General features: G+C 49.2%; 1 protein-coding gene across 7 annotated transcripts in view; it reads left to right on the forward strand.

The window, feature by feature from the left end:
- The window catches only part of LOC115637977 (histo-blood group ABO system transferase 1-like), a 60,873-nt gene that overhangs the window by 36,803 nt on the left and 4,254 nt on the right, over positions 1 to 19,816 (forward strand). For 6 of the 7 annotated variants that reach the window (XM_030539571.1, XM_030539574.1, XM_030539572.1 and 3 more), the window contains 2 exons: positions 2,916 to 2,954; positions 19,051 to 19,089. In XM_030539571.1, coding sequence (XP_030395431.1) covers positions 2,916 to 2,954; positions 19,051 to 19,089 — 78 coding nt within the window. The remainder of the gene's footprint in view (positions 1 to 2,915; positions 2,955 to 19,050; positions 19,090 to 19,816) is intronic. The other variant, XM_030539576.1, reaches the window with a different exon arrangement.

Genomic DNA, 19,816 nt, shown 5'->3' on the forward strand with positions numbered 1-19,816 from the left:
GCACTGATCTGCTGTTTATTGTATGGTGACCAATGAATCCAGACATTTACATGGTGGCACGGGTCTGACGCGGCAGTTCTGTTTATTAACTCAACGGCGTCAGCCCTGCTGGCCTCCTATCGGGGGTCCGGCGTTTGCCACTCATCCAAGGAAGGGTAGAGGCAGGGAGCAGGCAGGGCAGGCATCTCCATCTCCCCCTTCCCACCCTTCTCCTGATCCTTAACCATTTCCCATTGGAGGGCAACTAGTTCTTTGGTGAGGAGCCCATCTGTCTTGTTTTTTGGGGTTCCTCCCTTCAGTAGGGCTACAAAAAAATCTGTCTTTGAAAGGCATGGGATCTCCTTCTTAGTATTCCCCTTTTGGTTGGTTCAACTCACCCGGACCTTCGCCTTGGTGTCCTCAATGTCCCCCAACTGCCCCAGCAACAAGGCAGCCTCACCCACTGGGCAGTCATGTATGGGACTCAGAACTGCCAAGAGGGCCCTGTTCAAATGGAGTGGGGAGGTGCACAGCAAACGGTTTCGCATCCAGGCTGTGAAGGTCTCATGGTTGGGACCCTGGAAGTTATTTGTATAGAGCCCTACTTGTATCTCCATTTCCCGAAGGCGAATGGAAGCCTCGGGAATTGTACTCCAGGGTTTATCCACATCATCCCAATCCATGGGATCTGGCCACCCGTGCTCTACAATGGCAAAAATCCACTCCAGCAACGTCCTATTCCCCGCTGTCCCCTGAGCACTCCAGGAGCTGATGGGTCGCAATGTCCGTGGCAAGGTCCCCTAACATCAAGTTCTCCCCAGAGAGCAGGTGCAATGCCTGAGTGCCCTGATCCCAGCAACAGAGCAGCCAAGACTTCATGCTCTCCCCATCCCGCTGCCTGAATTGTATCTGAAGGCCCTGGAGTTCTGTTTCCGTATAGTCCCGGATTATCTGTGTCTGTTGGGGGGCTGCTCTGGGAGGCCTCATAGTTTGGTTAGTAACCAGAGGCTGGACCTCCTTTGCACTGCTTATGTCTGCCTCAGTCTCAATTTCACCTTCCCACCCATTGTTGTCATCACTGGAGTCCCATATGTCCCCATCCCACGTCTCGGGGTCCCAGTCCAATGCCATAAGGGCCCTAACCTTGGACAAGGACACAGTGGGACGGGAGTTCTGCAGGAGGCAGCAATGGTGATCCCGGGTGTAGCGGATCGCCATAATCTCAGCTATCTCCTGCTGCTTGTGGGCCTCTTCTGAGCCGCTTCCAACACCTCTATTAGCATGTTATTCTTATCCATGAGAGTGCACTGATTGTCCGCCAGGATGCTGACATTCTTCTCTAGCTGCTCAGTATCTGCAGACAGCTTTTGCACCATCGTCAGGAACAACCATCTCCATCCCCAATCCTTATAGAATTTATTATGCCCATATAACTCTATTGCCTTCTCTATCTAGTTGGCAAATTTGGCCAGGGTGAGGGGAACTTGGTCCCTGTCCCATCCAACCAGGGGAGGCACCCGGCATAACAATTTAGCCACCGGTGCCCAGCGGGAGGTACTACTACAGCCAGGTATCTTGTCGGTGGCCACAACCTCACATCCTCGCTTACCCCACATCCGGCTACACCTCCCAGGAATATCACTGAGTGTATCCTGCCAGCTACACCCAGGTGTTGTGCCAAAGGGGGGCTCAGATACACTCAGGGAAGCCACACCAGGTGTATAAGTATAACTGGTTTTATTGCCAGAGTATAATGAGATTCCCAGCCTTCACACATTACTAAATACATGCTTTCCAGCAACCAAGCAGGCAAGCAAGAATCAATGCTTATACCCCTTCTGCTATGGACAGTCCCGGACCCTCAAGCCTTGTCCTTGAGGGCTCAAGCAGGTGCTGCTCCAGCATGGGGAGTTCCTGGGCACCCACAAGGCCAAAATCCACAGGTGAGACTGTTCATCTAAAGCAATTCTCATAGCCATTTTTTATCATCATCTCTTTCTCAGGGGGTGTATACATCCACAAGCAGGCTCTAGCAGGAAACGCTTTCTATTCCCACACTTAGCACGCTTGGGCCCCACTTCTCTCTTCACTTGTTTATCCAGTCGGAGTGGCTGCAAGCCAGCCTGGCTGGTCAAAGCCAGTTCACTACTAGCTCCACCTGAACCATCCTGTAATAACAGCAAAGGTATCTTGTGATCAATTCCACCTGCAGATGGACCATACTGCACTGAAGTGGGTTCACAAAGTCAAAGATACTAACAAAATACTGATTCAGTGGAGTTTAGCTCTTCAAAACTTTAATTTTGAAATACAACACATTTGAAAATCACACAAGTTAAACACAAGGGACCAAATCCCTAGCTTGTGTAAATGTACTTCCCTTTAGATCAGTGATGCCAAGTCCCACAGGGGTGTAAATCAGCAGAGCTCCCCTGAAATTGAGGTATGCCAATTTGATTGAAGATTTGGTGCTATTCTTGTAACCTAATGACTAGTAACTGGAAACTCGTGCTGTTTTCTGGATGTCATTAATAAAGTCACGTGTGTTAAAAGTCAAAATGGCTGAGGACCTAAAAACTGGACAGCAGCAGACTGTGAATGCCAGTGATGGTTGTACTTGGTGATATTCTGAAAAAAGACTCTTCTACCATTCTTGTAGCTGTTTCCATCACTTCATGATGACTCAACAGACATTCTAGACTTCAGAGCGATGTTTGGGGTTGTTGCGTTTGCTGCTTGTGTTGCTGCATGCAGGTTTTGTTGTGCCGGGAGCGTAGTGTAGATATGCGCAGATGCCGAGTGAGGGGTGTTGACTGCCGTGAGGGGCTTTATAGAGTCAGTCTGAATATACAAGGCTGTAAGTGGGACTCTACATCTCTTATCCTGAAAGGATCATTCCATTTATATTAACCTGTGATGCTCTTCTGTTTCCCTAGCCTACCACATACCAACAAGCTCTCATGGCAGCCCATAAGGTAAGGACATATTTTACCTACATCCAGCTCTCCCGTAGCTGTGTTCTGTATTTATCTTCATCACTGTTGTGTTATGGCTTGACTAGGTGCCTTCTACTACCCTCATGCATGTTAAGTAGTAACTAGAGTGGAGCGAAATTCAGAGTTCCTGTCCTGTGGGGAATTCCCACATTCCAACATCTATTTTTGTTCCAAAACAGGACAAAATATTTGAAATTTTCTGCAGAACACAAATAAAAAATGTCAATTTGCAAATGTCAAAACATTTTATTTTGACTTTTTCTGTTGAAACAAAGCATTTTGACCTTCCTGAAATGGAAGCAATTCATTTTGGTTTGTTGAAGCACATTTCAACATTAAACTATCTTTCCCTGTTGTCCAACAGGAGTTGGTGGTCAGGCCTATGTTCTTTCCTAGGAGCCTGGCTCCCTGGGGAGACTAATTCTACTAGTTTGTTATAGTCCCTTTAGGAAGAAAAATCTTATAGCCACAGATGAGGATGTGTTGTCATTACAGCGACTAGCATGGCACAGGTGTGGCTGTGCTGTTGTAGCACTGTAGTGTAGACATTTCTTAATTTGATGGAATTTCTCTTGCTGTTGTTAATCCACTTATCCAAGAGGCAGTAGCTTGGTTAATAGAAGATTCTTCTGTCACCCAAGCCATGTCTGCACCAAGCATTAGACCAACTTACCTATATCACACAGGATGTGGAATTTTTCACAGCCCTGAGGGACGTAGATCAGTCGATCTAATTTTTAAGTGCACACTAGGCCTGCCTAACACTTTGATTCAGGGTTCAGCTTTCTAAACTCGACCCTAATTTCAGCTGCCTGTGATTTTTGGACTCAGCTTTAGATAACATGGACATGGCCATAAAACGGGCTGAGTACCCCAACATGGAAGATGAATTCAGTGAGAACTGAGCATGCTTTTCATTCCTTAACAATATAGCAAGACTTATGTTCTCAAAGCTGCCTCAGAGATCTGGGTGCCTGATGAGGTCACAAATAGGAGCTCTGTCTGTCTCTCCCACTGTGGAATGTGGGCCTTTGTTCCCACTCAAATTTACAAGCTGCAATTTTCAAAGCCAACCAAGGGAATTGGACCCACACAATTCCTGTTTAAAAGAATGGATGAATTGCTTAGCACTTTAGGGCCCAGCTCTTGGCTGGTTCTTAGGCATTTCTGCAATAAACATGTTAACTACAAATACAGGTGGCTTTGCAAATCCTCGCCTAGTTGACTACAACTGGTCATCCTAAAATTAAGGCCTCCCACCAAATAAATAAATTAAATGATCAGAATGTATTTTTTAAAAGTTTGTGCTTATTGGGCTAGATCAAGGGTAATCAATTATTCTTTGTCAAGGTCCAAGTTTCTTGGCAAAAGTATAGTCAAGATCCAGATTCCAGAGAAAATAATACAAAAATAAGAAGAAGAAGAAGAAGAAGAATTATAATAAGTAACTAAAAAAATATCATGATCCTTTTAAAAGTGTCTGGAGTGTTTGCCTGCTGTCTGCCTATTGTCTTCAGCTGGGCTAGAACCTCAGTCAGTGCAAATCACATGGATGTCGATGGGGTATTTGTGAGACATCTGGGCCTGAAGGCTCTTGGAGGGAGATAAGTTGTAGTCATCTCAGGGAGATAAGTTGTAGTCATCTGCTACTCTTGTTGCAGTTGGCCTTCACATGTCCTAGTTCATTACATTTAAAGCCTCACTCAGCTGACTGTGGGCTGGGGCGAGGCTGGTGGCTGGAGAGTGGGGTGGTGGAACGAAAGGGCATCTGGGGTCTCCCTGGCTGTGTGGAGGGCTTCTTCTTGCAAGGTGGGACCTTAGGCTGAGTCAGATGGTGGGGTGCTGTCTTGGGTTGCCCCTTCCGGTATCTGCTCCAGCTGCTACTAACTTTCGTTTTCTCTGCCACCTCCACCCATTTGGTTCTGATCTCCCCTGCCTCAATTACAGTTCTGGGCTTCCTATCGAGGATGTAGCTTTCTATTTCCTCAGGTACATCCTCTGAGAAGTGCTCCATTTGCATTAGAACATAAGAACAGCTGTACTGGGTCAGACAAAAGGTCCATCAAGCCCAGTACCTTGTCCTCTGACAGTGGCCAATGGCAGGTGCCCCAAAGGGAATGAACAGACAAGTTATCATCAAGTGATCCATGCCCTGTCACCCAATCCCAGTTTCTGGCAAACAGAGACTAGGGACACCATTCCTGCCCATCCTGGCTAACAGCCATTGATGGACCTATCTTCCATGAATCTATCAAGTTCCCTTTTGAACCTCCTTATAGTATTGGCCTTCACAACACCTTCTGACGAGGAGTTCCAAATGCTGACAGTGCAGTGTGTGAAAAAATACTTTGTGTTTGTTTTAAACCTGCTACCTATTAATTTCATTTGGTGGCCTCTTGTTCTTGTATTATGAGAACTAGTAAATAAGATTTCCTTATTTACTTTCTCTATACCACTCATGATTTTATAGACCTCTATCATATCCCCCCTTAGTCTCCTCTTTTCCAAGCTGAAAAGTCCCAGTCTTATTCATCTCTCCTCATACAGAAGCCGTTCTATACCCCGCATCATTTTTGTTGCCCTTTTCTGAACCTTTTCCAATTCCAATATATCTTTTTTGAGATGGGGTAGTCACATCTGCACGCTGTATTCAAGGTGTGGGCGTACCATGGTATAAACGTGCAGGACTCACCCCTGCTGCGCCTCCTGCTGGTCATCTCATGGAATTAGCCCTTTTCCAGCCTGGACGCCCTCTGTCCCACTTGTAGCTGGCCCCATGTCCTTCCCGGACCACAGTGCCCCTTTACCCTGGGGCTGCTCCCTTGCAATATCCCTACCAGTCATTATGGGTCTCCCCTCTCTGGGAACCCCCCCAACCCTCTAATCCCCACCTTGCCTCAGTCTGGGCTACAGCCAGTCATCACCAAGCCCCTGCTCCCTGGGGCAGACTGCAGTGTAAATGCCACTCATCACAGGCAAGGGGGTTCGGACCTGCTGCCTTCCTCTGCCTCCCAGTACCTCTGTGGGCCTTGGTCCAGGCCCTGCAGCCTGGGGCGTTGCCAACCTGGAGCTCCCCTGCTCCTCTGGCCTTTCCCCAGCCCTGCTTCACTCCCAGTCCCCTTTCTGCAGGCAGCCAGGCCTTGCTCTCTCCCAGCCTGGAGAAAGACTCCTCAGCCTCTGGCTCACAGCCTTTTTATACAGACCAGCTGTGGCCTGATTGGAGCATGACTCAGCTGTGGCCACTTCCCCAGTCAGCCCAGCTCCGCAGCTCTCAACTGCAACCTTCTCCTAGGACAGACTTTAACCCTTTTTCACAGGAGTGGGGGAGCCACCCAACTACACATGGATTTATATAGAGGCAATATGATATTTTCTGTCTCATTATCTATGCCTTCTTGATTATTCCCAACATTCTGTTAGCTTTTTTGACTGCTGCTGCACATTGAGTGGATGATTTAAGAAAACTATGCACAATGACTCCAAGATCTCTTTCTTGAGTGGTAACAGCTAATTTAGACCCCATCATTGTATATGTATAGTTAGGATTATGTTTTCCAATGTGCATTACTTTGCATTTATCAACATTAAATTTCATCTGCCATTTTGTTGCCCAGTCACCAAGTTTTGTGAGATCCTTTTGTAGCTCTTTGAAGTCTGCCTGAGACTTAACTATCTTGAGTAGTTTTGTATCACCCGCAAATTTTGCCACCTCACTGTTGACCCCTTTTTCCAGATCATTTATGAATATGTTAAATAGGACTGGGCCCTGTACAAATCCCTGGGGGACACCACTATTTACCTCTCTCCATTCTGAAAACTGACCATTTATTCCTACCCTTTGTTTCCTATCTTTTAACCAGTTACCAATTGATGAGAGAACCTTCCATCTTATCCCATGTGAAGGAACATAAATCCACACTGTTTAGAAATCAAGAATAAGAGTTTATTACACACAGCACTGGCAGAGTGTCACCTTGCTTATTAGGCTCAGAGACACTGTCAATCAATTGATTACAATAGAAACTACAGATTTTCCATGGGTAGGGGAAAGTGACGGGGTAGGCAGTTCCACACCCCGGGATAGGTTTTGCAGCAAGACAAGATAGCACACTGGCCAATAGTTAAAAGGTTACATAATGTTTCCGCCCATGGTCTCAAGTTAGCAATTAATACTTTGATAAAATGTTACTAGTATAAAACATATATGTTGAATTCTGATTTGGAGTCCATAGGAATGGAGTAGCTCCTCTGATTGTCCAGCAGATACATTCCTAGGGGTTAAAACAAAGTATATGGCAATACAGATTGTCTCCTTTGTGTTTTAAGGCAGATATTGGTCCCTGGGAAAGGGAGGTGGGAGGAGGCCATATCTTATACTGATATTTGCCACCTTTCATAAACTCAAGGTTGAATGTGTGGGAACAACATCTCCCTACAAAAGAAACCAAAACAGGGCTTCTTTGTTCAATCTGCAACTCTGAATAAGACACAATTATTTAGTTCTCAGCTCCAACACCTGGCAATTTGCTGGCTAGGCTTATTTTAGCAAAACAAGATTATCTGTTTACCCCAGCTTTCTCTTAGCTGATCACTATTTGCTAGGCCTTGACCATACTCTGGACTTTGGGCCTGTACACAATCCATATGCCACTTGCATATTAACCCTTCACCATGACTGCTTATTTTGATTTGGTGAGAGACCTTGTCAAAGGCTTTCTGAAAATCTGAATACACTACATCCACTGGATCTCCTTTGTCCACATGCTTGTTGACCCCCTCAAAGAATTCTAGTAGATTGGTGAGGCATGATTTCCCTTTACAAAAACCATGTTGACTATTTGCCAACAAATTATGTTCATCTATCTGTCTGACAATTTTGTTCTTTACAATAGTTTAAACCAATTTGCCCATTACTGAGGTGAGGCTTACTAGCCTGTAGTTGCCAGGGTCACCTGTGGAGCCCTTTTTTAAAATTGGCATCATGTTAGCTATCCTCCAGTCATTTGGTACAGAAGCTGATTTACATGATAGGTCACAGATGACAGTTAGTAGTTCTACAATTTCACATTTGAGTTCCTTCAGAACTCTTGGGCGAATACCATCAGGTCCTGGAGACTTACTACTGTTTAGTTTATCAATTTGTTCCAAAACCTCCTCTAATGACACCTCAATTTGGGACAGTTCCTCAGATCTGTCACCCAGAAAGAATGGCTCAGGTTTGGGAATCTCCCTCAGATCCTCAACAGTGAAGACCAAAGCAAATAATTAATTTAGTTTCTTCCCAATGACCTTATCATCTTTGAGTACTCCTTTAGCATCTCGATCGTCCAGTGGCCCTACTGGTTGTTTAGCAGGCTTTCTGCTTCTGATATATTTTAAAAAAAAATTAAGAGAGACAGATCTTCCAGAGATTTAACATTTGCTCCTGATGTAAAGGCATCCCAATTTTTTAAAATGTGATAGGCATGTTGGGAAAATGCCAAGTCTGATTTCCACCTTAGGGCTCTGAACCACCGATGGGCATGCTCAGGTGTTAGCCCCATTCTAATTCTAGCCTTTTGTTTAAAAAGTTCGTATTCATTCATGTGTTCTTTAGGCATTTCAGCTGCCACCTCTGCAAAGGGTCCACTGAGTTGCAACCTTGGTCTAGAGGAGGGTTGTACCCATGGCAGGCTCCCGGTATCATCGCCTACCTTGTAGGTGGGGAATTTCTTGGGATGGGGAATGGTACCTGGAGAAGGACTGTTAGGGTTACCTGGTGAAATCAGCTTAACTCTTTCTAGCTCTAAGAACTTCAGCTCTAACTCCACCTCCAAGCACTTCGCCTCTCTTTTCCCTTCTTCTTCCAACTTCTTCCTCCAAGTGCTTCACCTCTCTGTCCATTTCCAACTCCAAGTGCTTTGCCTCTTTTTTGTCTTCCACTTCCAAGTGCATCATCTGTAGGAAGAAATCCCTGCCTTCTGCAGTTAGAACTCAGTCTGGGTTAAAAGCATCCCTCCAGCTTGGCACCGGGATCTCAGATTGGGGAGGGCTGACCCTTCCCCATGTCGCGTCAAAGCGGGGCTCAGATTCACTCAATGAAACCACACCAGGTGTATAATTATATCCGGTTTTACTGACAGAGTATAAGAAGCTTCCCGGCCTTCACGCTTTACTAAATACGTGCTTTCCAGCAACCAAGCTGGCAAGCAAGAATCAATGCTTATACCCCTTCTGCTACAGACAGTCCCAGACCCTCCAGCCTTGTCCTTGAGGGCTCATGGCAGGTGCTGCTCCAGCGTGGGGAGTTCCTGGGCACTCACAAGGCCAAGGTCCACAGGTGAGACTGTTTGTCTAAAGCAATTCTCGTAGCCATTTTTATCATCATCTCTTTCTCAGGGGGCATTTACATCAACAGGTAGGCTCTGGCAGGAAACACTGTTGCTTTCTATTCTCACACTTAGCACACTTGGGCCCCACTTCTCTCTTCACTTGTTTATCCAGTTGGAGTGGTTGCAAGCCAGCCTGGCTGGTCAAAGCCAGTTCACTACTAGCTCCACCTGAACCATCCTGTAATAACAGCCAAGGTAACTTGCAGTCAGCCCCAACACTCCACCTGGCAGAGCTATGCTGATGGGGGAGCATACACAGCTTCATCATATGCCATGAGCACTCGCCCCCACTGTGTCATCCATCGAATATAACAACCCAGAATACACAGCAGCCCCCCATCACTACAAAAACAACAACAACGGGATGCAACATTAAATTTAGGGCAGCTGTGATCTTAGGGGACCACCCCTTAAATACATCCCAGCAGTGATGAACAGTTAGCTCCGACTCAGCCTTTGCCATCCAGAGAAGGGAGCCATGATCATGCAACATTCTTACCCGGGTTCGTGTGAGTGCCACACCATGCTTCGCTGGCACCTGAGAAACTATAAGGTATTGGTGCTAAAAATATTCCAATTCACCAGTGGTAACCCCAAGCTCCAGAGAAACGTTCCAGGGCCTGAACTCAAGCCACTGCTCATAAGCATCTCTCGTGGTAGCCCAGTATATCACACCTATGGTGTGGTCAGCTACATGGGGGCTCACTGCACTCCCCATCCTCCCAAACTACTGTGTGAAATGACAACACACACACCAACTCCAGCCATTGTCATAAACACACGTGTCATTGGCAGCAAACGGTTGCCACACACAAGTGGCCGTGACATGCTGGAGGCTGCAGGGTTCTGGAGTGGGGGGGATCTCAAGGCACACCCAAGCAGTCTCTCAGATCTCTGTAGAACTCAGGAGCCCACGTACTGGTGCCAGTGATACGTGGCAGGGCCAGATAATCACACCACAGGGAGGGAACTTGCCCTGGATCGAGTACTGTGTCCAGTTTTGGGCCCCAAACTACAAGAAGGATGTGGAAAAATTGGAAAGAGTCCAGTGGAAGGCAACAAAAATGATTAGGGGGCTGGAGCACATGACTTTTGAGGAGAGGCTGAGGGAACTGGGATTGTTTAGTCTGCAAAAGAGAAGAATGAAGGAGGATTTGATAGCTGCTTTCAACTACATGAATGGGGGTTCCAAAGAGGATGGATCAAGAATGTTCTCAGTGGTACCAGATGACAGAAGAAGGAGTAATGGTCTCAAGTTGCAGTGGGGGAGGTTAGGTTGGATATTAGGAAAAACATTTTCACTAGGAGGGTGGTGAAGCACTGGAATGGGTTACGTAAGGAGGTGGTGGAATCTCCTTCCTTAGAGGTTTTAAAGGTCAGGCTTGACAAAGCCCTGGCTGGGATGATTTAGTTGGGAATTGGTGCTGCTTTGAGCAGGGGGTTGGACTAGATGACCTCCTGAGATGCCTTCCAACCCTAATATTCTATGATTCTATGATGTGCGCACACAGTTTGAAATTGGACACGCAGGTGCTCATCGATAAAAATTGAGCCAGCACTAACACGAACCCAGTCTTTCAATGCCCCTCGAAAAATGGGGGCAAGCACTCATTGTAACCCAACTGGTTCTCTCTGTTGGTTAACCACAACATCTCTATTTGCATCAAAGCTACAACTTGCTCCACTACATATGACACCATTAAACTACTATTCTGTGCAATATTAGCAACAACACGAGCTGTTTCCCAACCACTATGTTTTAATACCTTCCACATTTGCCATTGTCCTTTCCAATTTTGAATTGATGCTCCCAGCAACAAGGGGAGCCGATCCGCCTGCAGCTGGATCACTCCCAAATTGAGGGTGCCCAGTGTGGCAAGCTTATTTCGCAGTACTTCTATATCAAAGTAATTTAATATACTTGTACCAGTTCCAACCTCTCCTAGCACTGTCTCCATAAGACACCCCTTTTTGCACCCCTTCTCCACCAGGGGGCCAACTGAGGATCGCCATTGCTCCCACAAATCATCTGTCCAGGGTTGACCACTCGCATTGTACAACCCAACATGGACTGCATTCTCATTAATATTTACATTAATTACATCTATCTGTGGACCCACAATTACAGGGCTACACGTATCAGGCAAAACCATTAAATGAGGTTTTCTTCGATTCAGCGTGGCAAAAACATGAAGTACATATAGCAATATCAAAAAGGGGCCTCACCCCTCTATGTAAGTCTTCTTGGTGAAGTTCCACATAGTACCACGGGCTATGAGAAAATGGGTATCATTCCCAGTGCAGTTAAGAAACTTTCATAGGGCAGTCGTATTGGAGAACTGGATTTGTGGCATCACCTGTCCGTACCAGTGGGAGGAATCATTTAGCAAATGAAGAGTCACGTTGACTGTCAAATCAGTGTACACCAAGAGCGTATCTGGCCAGTGGCCTGGGAGTTGGAGCATACACACAATTGATCGGGACCTTCATGACGGGGCAGCTCTGATGTGCAGAGCAGGTAAAATTACCAATGGTCCGGTTTGTGGTGGCAGCACTCCATCGCAAATGTCCTCAATGCACAATGATCCCATTTGCCCACTGAGCACAGAGGCCCAAAGGACGCACACAAGCATCATCTTCGGAGTAGTTTGCCCCCATCAAGACAAACAAGATCATTATCCCTGTCAGTGCTGGCCCAGTAAGTGTCCCTGGGCCCCTGAGCAATGATCTCCCCTGACTGGAGGCGTCACCCAGGGTATCATACCCGTACCCAGCCACCCTTTTCTTCAGCCCTATCCATGGACCCAAACCTTCCCACTCCACAGGCGGTGTCTGGCACCTCCATTTCCTGCAGGTGCTTCACTTCAGAGAGGACAGTCTGCCCACAGATGAGCTGGGCCACCCGATTGCCTGGTTGTATACTCATGGGCTCCTTTCCAAGATTGAACAGCAAAACTCATACTTCTCCCCGGTAGTCATGGTCCACAGCCCCTGCCTGTACGTGCACTCCCGCACATAAAGCCAGCCCAGAGTGGGGAGCCACCCTCCCATAACACCATCTGGGTAATTGTACCCATATCTCAATGGGAATCAATTTCTGAGTGCCAGGATCAATGGTGTCGGGGGCAACTGCATACAAATCCACCTCTGCTGACTCTGGTGTCCCTCTAGTCAGGAGACGGACAGTGGGGTGTAGCAATACAACTCCTAACGCATCAAGGTCCGACTGCCTCGAGCCCTAGGCCTCCTCATTCACTGGCCACATAGTCACTCCACCATATTGGCGTCAAGCCATAGTATGGACGCATATTCAGCTAATAGGTGGCCTTGGTCAGTACCCCATACCACTCCCTAAGTGGGCAGTTCAGTGACAGGAGCCATAGCTGCTGTTTCAGCAATCCATTACACCATTCCACGACACCTGCCCATTGTGAAACACCCATCGCATTCCCAATCCTGCACTGTGTTACCGGTGAAATGGGACCCATTATCAGAAAGCAGTTGAGAGGGAACTCCATGGTGAACTACAATTCACTCGGTAATGCCAGTGATTTTATTACACTGGTTGGCATGGGATGCCGGCCAGACCTCTCCACAGCAGGTGGCCATGTCGACCATGGTGAGGCTATACGCCTTGCATTGGTCACGAGGAAGTAGGCCAACATAATCAACTTGCCAAATTTGAGCAGGGTGGTCTCGTGTCCCAGGAGCCAGCTTCCACCTGTAAGGGCTTAACAATCTGGCAAATTTTACAAATGGCTTTATCTGTTTTTAGGGCTACATGTGAAGTGGGGATACCTTAGGCATGTGCCCAATGGTACGCGCCCTCAGGGCCCAAGCGCCCTGAGTGTGTGTGTATCCAGGAAGCCAAGAGGGAAAGAGCCTCCCCCTCATCGGCAGGGGCCATTGTACACTAGGCTATGTGGGCCAGTTGGTCCATGGCAGTATTCCAATGATGTTCCTGGGCACGATTCTGGTGGACATTTGTATGAAACACATCAATTCAAAGGTCCTGCACAGCGGAATACAATTCCTGCCAAATAGGGGCACCCCACACAGGATTGCCATGGATGGCCCAATCCTGGGCTTTCTAGCAGCGTCTCTAGGTGGCCAGTCCTTGAGTCACTGCCCAAGAGTCAGTGTACAGGCTTACCTTGGGGTCCCCAAGGGCAAGCACCCACCTCACCAGCAGCAGCACAGCATAAAGCTAATCATATTGGCTGGAGGTTCCGTGTCCCTCGGCAGTCTCATGAACTGGTGAACAGAATTTAAGGCAACAGCTCTCCAGCGCCGCGTATTACAAACCTGGCTGAGCCATCAGTAAACCAGGCGTAGGGTCGCTAGGTGGCACTCAAACTATCAAATGAGGCTCCCCATTGCACAGTGGGGGCTTCAGTCGGGGTCTGCAGTGTGGGGGGGTCACCCCACCCCTCTTCTAGGGCTGCGCCAACTGTTTATGAAGCTTACTCGTGCTGTAGGGTCCTGCACAGGTGCGGTCACTGATGTACCACTTCCACTTCACAACTGAACTCTGTTATGGCATGCCCACTCTATTTCCAGTGTTGGGATCTGTAGTAAGGTGGTGTGGCTCCCCGCCGCCCAGGAGCAGGACGAGCCCATCTGCAGGCCAGAGCGGGTGGAGCTAGGGAGCTCTAAGCCTGCCCCTCAGAGGCCCTTTTCTCGGCTATTTCGATCAATCAGCTCCTGAGGAGTGCTCGGGGACAGCGGGGAGTAGGACGTTGCTGGAGTGGATTTTTGCTGCTGTACAGTACAGTGGCCAGATCCCATGGATTGGCATGATATGGATAAACTCTGGAGTACAATTCCTCAGGCTTCCATTCGCCTTCGGGAAATGGGGATACAAGTAGCGCTCTATACAAATAACTTCCAGGACCCAACAATGAGACCGCCACAGCCTGGATGCGGAACCGTTTGTTGCGCACTGCCCCACTCCATTTGAAAGGGGCCCTCTTGGCTGCTCTGAGTCCCGCACAGGGCTACCAGGTGGGTGAGGCTGCCTTGCTGCTGGGGCAGTTGGGGGACATTGAGGACATCAAGGCGAAGGTCCAGGCGAGTCTGGCCAACCGAAAGGGGGACACAAAGAAGTAGCCCACACGCTTTTCGAGAAGGAATTATTTTGTAGCCTTGATGAAGGAGGGAACCCAAAAAAACAAGACTGATGGGCTCCTCACCAAAGAACTAGTTGCCCTCCAATGGGAAATGGGAAGGGGGAGGCGGAGATGCCTGCCCTGCCTGCTCCCAGGATCTACCCCTCCTTGGATGAGTGGCAAACGCCGGACCCCCGATAGGAGGCCAGCAGGGCCGACACCGTTGGGTTAATAAAGGGAACTGCCCCATCAGACCCATGCCCCCATGTAAATGTCTGGATTCATTAGTCACCGTACAAAAAGCAGCAGGTCAGTGCTTTTGTGGACACTGGGGTGGAGCTATCCCTTGTTTACAGTAATCCTTCCAAATTCCAGGGTACGTCGATACAGGTTAATGGATTTGGAGAGCAGGCCATACTTGGCAGGTGGGTGGCCTTAGTTTTGCAAATTGGGCATACCCCTCCCCGTTTGTGCTCACTGGTTGTTACTCCTGTGCGAGAGTGTATTATTGGTATTGACATTCTGCAGGGCCTTTCTCTTTCCCTTTTTGATGGGAGTACTGGTTTGGGGTGCAGGTGGTTGTGGTGGGCCATGCCTTATGGTCCGGCCCCAGCCCTGGTCAGTTGTTTCACTGAGGCAGTACCGGCTTCCCAGGGAACAGAAGAGTATAAGGGAGACTATAGCTGAGTTGCAGCGGGTAGTTGTCATTAAGCCAGTGGTATTTCCTCTTAACAGCTCGGTGTGGCCTGTGAAAAAACCCGATGGGTCTTGGTGGATGATGGTAGACTCCTGGGCCCTGAATGGGAAGGTGCCCCCCATCACGACCGCCATTCCTGATGTTGTGATTTTAATTGAGGCCATTGGGCAGACCGAGGGGGAATGGTATGCCGTTATTGACCCGGCCAACGCTTTTTTCTCAATTCCCATTGCTGAAGAGGCACAAGCCCAATTTGCCTTCACCTGGCATGGGCGCCAGTACACTTTCACACAACTCCCACGTTGTGCCATGGGTTGGTGGTGCGCAACCTCCAGATGTTTACCCCCGAAGAATCAGTGACTATTCACAACTATATTGATGATTTGATGTTTCAGGGGATGGATCATGATGTAGTGGAGTGAACCTTGCAGGTGTTCACCACTCATGCAGGCCAGGGGGTGAGCTGTTAATCCAAACAAAGTACAGCCCACCAGCTGACCCATGAAATTCCTTGGGATGGTGTGACAAGGGGCTCAGCGCCAGTTCCCTCTTTCTGTTGTAGACCAAACTGCACAGCTTGCAGCCCCGACCACCAAGGTCAAGGTGCAGCGAGTGATTGGGTTATTTGGGTATTGGCATAACCACATTCTGCACCTTGCTTTGGTTTTAAAGCTCCTTTATAATGTCACCAGGAAAAAGACGGCATTTGATTGGGGCGAAGCCCAGCAGTGGGCATTTGAGGAGGCTAAAGCTGCCATCCAGATCGCAGTGCCCTTGGGCCCCTGTGATCCTCATAGCCCCTTTCGCCAGAAGTGTCAGTGCTGGAGGATTACGTCTCTTTGAGTCTGTGGCAAAAATTGTTGGGTGCCCATGATAAGAGGCTCTTCTGGTTTTGGTCTCGTAAACTCCCTGAGGCAGCCAGCCGGTATACTCCATTCAAGAAGCAGCTTTTGGCTTGCTATTGGGTCCTGGTTGTAACTGAGCACCTGACTGAGGGACAGACTGTGGTTTTACAGCCTGAAATCCCCATTATGAATTGGGTTTTGGACCCTATACAAGGGTTAGCCAGGGCTCGACCCTCTTCAGGGCGGCAGGGAGCCACACCGGCTCACTACACACACTTGATGTTCAGGGGAATTAATCCATCCACAGGGGTCTCCCTCAGCAGCCCTTGCAGTAACAGGAATAAGCACTGTAAGCCCAGGTCCAGGGTCAGGGCGGGGCAATACTGAGTCAGGTGCTCAGGCCCTCGGGCAGGGTACAGCAACCGCAGTTCAATAGGAATAAACCTGGCCCAGAGTCAGGGCAGGGCAGCAATGAATCAGACACTCAGGCCCCTCTGGCAGGAGCTGATTAGTGGCCGCATAAACAGTAGCAACAAGCCCAGGCCTTAGGTCAGGGCGGGGCAACAACGATGAGTCAGGAGCCTAGGCCTTCAGGGCTTGTCTACATCAGAAAGTTGCAGCGCTGGTGAGGGAGTTACAGCGCTGCAACTTAGGAGGTGTACACATCTGCAGGGCACCACCAGCGCTGCAACTCCCTGTTTGCAGTGCTGGCCGTACTCCCGTTTTGTCTCGGGTGTAGAGGATCCAGCGCTGGTTATCCAGCGCTGGTAATCAAGTATAGACACTTACCAGCGCTTTTCTTGACCTCCGTGGAATAAGCAGGTATCCCAGCATACCTGAGGAAGCCTCTGGTAATCAAACTGGTCTCCTTCCCCAGCTTGCTCTCGCGTTCCCCGAACCCCGAGCAAGCAGGTCTCCTTCCCTGAGGTTTGCTGGGTGGTTCCGGGAACGCGAGAGCAAACCGCGGCGAAGCTGGTCTCCTTCCCCGGTTTGCTATCGCGTTCCCCGAACAAGCAGGTCTCCTTCCCTACGGTTTGCAGGGTGGTTCAGGGAACGCGAGAGCAAACCGCGGTGAAGCTGGTCTCCTTCCCCGGTTTGCTCTCTCGTTCCCCGAACCCCGAGCAAGCAGGTCTCCTTCCCTGCGGTTTGCTGGGTGGTTCCGGGAACGTGAGAGCAAACCGCGGCGAAGCTGGTCTCCTTTCCCGGTTTGCTCTCGCGTTCCCGGAACCCCCGAGCAAGCAGGTCTCCTTCCCTGCGGTTTGCAGGGGGCTTCGGGGAACGCGAGAGCAAACCGCGGCGAAGCTGGTCTCCTTCCCCGGTTTGCTCTCGCGTTCCCCGAGCAAGCAGGTCTCCTTCCCTACGGTTTGCAGGGTGGTTCGGGGAACGCGAGAGCAAACCGCGGCGAAGCTGGTCTCCTTTCCCGGTTTGCTCTCTCGTTCCCCGAACCCCCGAGCATGCAGGTCTCCTTCCCTGCGGTTTGCAGGGTGGTTCAGGGAACGCGAGAGCAAACCGGGAAAGGAGACCAGCTTTGCCGCGGTTTGCTCTCGCGTTCCCCGAACAAGCAGGTCTCCTTCCCTGCGGTTTGCAGGGGGGTTCGGGGAACGCGAGAGCAAACCGCGGCGAAGCTGGTCTCCTTTCCCGGTTTGCTCTCGCGTTCCCCGAACCCCCCTTGAAGCCGCCCAACAGCGCTGCAGTGTGGCCACATCTAACACCACTTGCAGCGCTGGTTGCTGTAAGTGTGGCCACTCTGCAGCGCTGGCCCTATACAGCTGTACTAATACAGCTGTAACAACCAGCGCTGCAAAATTTTAGATGTAGACATGGCCTTAGGCAGGGCTGAGCAGTGACAGTAAAAGCAGTAATGAGTCAAGAGCTCAGGAAGAGCTGAGCAATGACAGCAGGCCCAAGCCTCCTCAGGCCCGGGAAGGGGGAGACTGCCACCCGTGAGTTGGGTGGCAGGGGGGAGGCAGGCCCTCCCACTCCATTGCACCCCAGCCCGGGGCCCTAGCAGCGGCAGATGACCCACTGCTGGGTCTGTGGGGATCCTGGCCGCAACACACTGACTTCGGCTCTGGCAGTGCTGCAGCCAAACAAGGGTCGGTTGCCCCCGGCTACTTCCACACTCCCCTCCAGTAGTACCTGGGTCAGGGTGGTGTTCTCTGGGGGGTCCAGCAACATAGGTTCTTCGGGGCAGTGAGCAAGCGGCAGGCCCAGCAACTCCTCCGGGTAACGAGCGCAGGGCAGGCCTGGCAACTCCTCTGGATAACGAGCTCAGGGCAGGCCCGGCAACTCCTCCGGGCAGCAAGCGCAGGGCAGGCCGGCAACTCCTCCGGGTAGCGAGTGCAGGGCAGGCCTAGCAACTCCTCTGGGTAGCGAGCGCAGGGCAGGCCCGGCAACTCCTCTGGGCAGCGAATACAGGGCAAGTCAGGCTAGTCTTGGCATGTACCTTGGCCGCAGGGGTTTCCCAGTCACGGGCTAGACTGGAGACGTGTGGCCTCCCTGGCTGCCAGGACTCCGGCGATCACAATGATGGGTGGGAAGACGAAATTGAGACTGAAGCAGACGGAGGCAGTGCAAAGGAGATCCGGCCCCTGGTTACTAACCAAACTAAGAGGCCTCCAGAGCAGCCCCCCAACAGACACAGATAATCCGGGACTATACGGAAACAGAGCTCCAGGGCCTTCAGGTACAATTCAGGCAGCGGGATGGGAAGAGCGTGAAGTCTTGGCTGCTCCGTTGCTGAGACCAGGGCACTCAGGCATTGCACCTGTTTCTGGGGGAGATCTTGATCTTAGGGGCCCTCAACAAACATTCTAGACTTCAGAGTGATGTTTGGGGTTATTGCATGTATTGCTTCTGTTGCTGTGTGTGGGTTGTGTTCTGCTGGAAGACTAGTGTAAATTTGTGAGGATGCCGAGTGAGGGGTGTGTGCTGCCGTGAGGGGCTATATAGAGTCAGTCTGGATTTACACGGCTGTAAATGAGACCCTACATGCCTCATCCTGAAAGGATCATTCCATTTATATTAACCAGTGGTGCTCTTCTGTTTCCCTAGCATACCATATATCAGCCAGCCCTCATGCCAGCCCATAAGGTAAGGACATATTTTACCTACATCCAGCTCTCCCGTAGCTGTGTTCTGTATTTATCTTTACCACTGTTGTGTTATGGCTTCACTAGGTGCCTTCTACTACCCTTGTGCATGTTAAGTAGTAACTAGAGTGGAGCAAAATTCAGATTTCCCACATTCCAACATCTATTTTTGTTCCAAAACAGGACAAAATATTTGAAATTTTCTGCAGAACACAAATAAAAAATGTCAATTTGCAAATGTCAAAACATTTTATTTTGACTTTTTCTGTTGAAACAAAGCATTTTGACCTTCCTGAAATGGAAGTAATTCATTTTCATTTGTTGAAGCACATTTCAACATAATATTACCTTTCCCTGTTGTCCTTTCCGTGTTGTTGGTCAAGCCCATGTTCTCTCCTAGGAGCCTGGTTCCCTGGGCAGACTAATTCTACTAGTTTGTGATAATCCCTTTAGGAAGAAAAATCTCATAGCCACAGATGAGGATGTGTTGTCACTACAGCAACTAGCGTGGCACAGGTATGGCTGTGCTGTTGTAGCACTGTAGTGTAGACATTTCTTAATTTGATGGCATTTCTCTTGCTGTTGTTAATCCACTTATCCAAGAGGTGGTAGCTCAGTTAATAGAATGTATTTTTGAAAAGTTTGTGCTTATTGGGCTAGATCAGGGATAATTCATTATTCTTTGTCAAAGTCCAAGTTTCTTGGCAAAAGTATATTCAAGATCCAGA

This window comes from Gopherus evgoodei, chromosome 21, assembly GCF_007399415.2.
Source record: "Gopherus evgoodei ecotype Sinaloan lineage chromosome 21, rGopEvg1_v1.p, whole genome shotgun sequence".
In the NCBI taxonomy this organism is placed as follows: domain Eukaryota; kingdom Metazoa; phylum Chordata; order Testudines; family Testudinidae; genus Gopherus; species Gopherus evgoodei.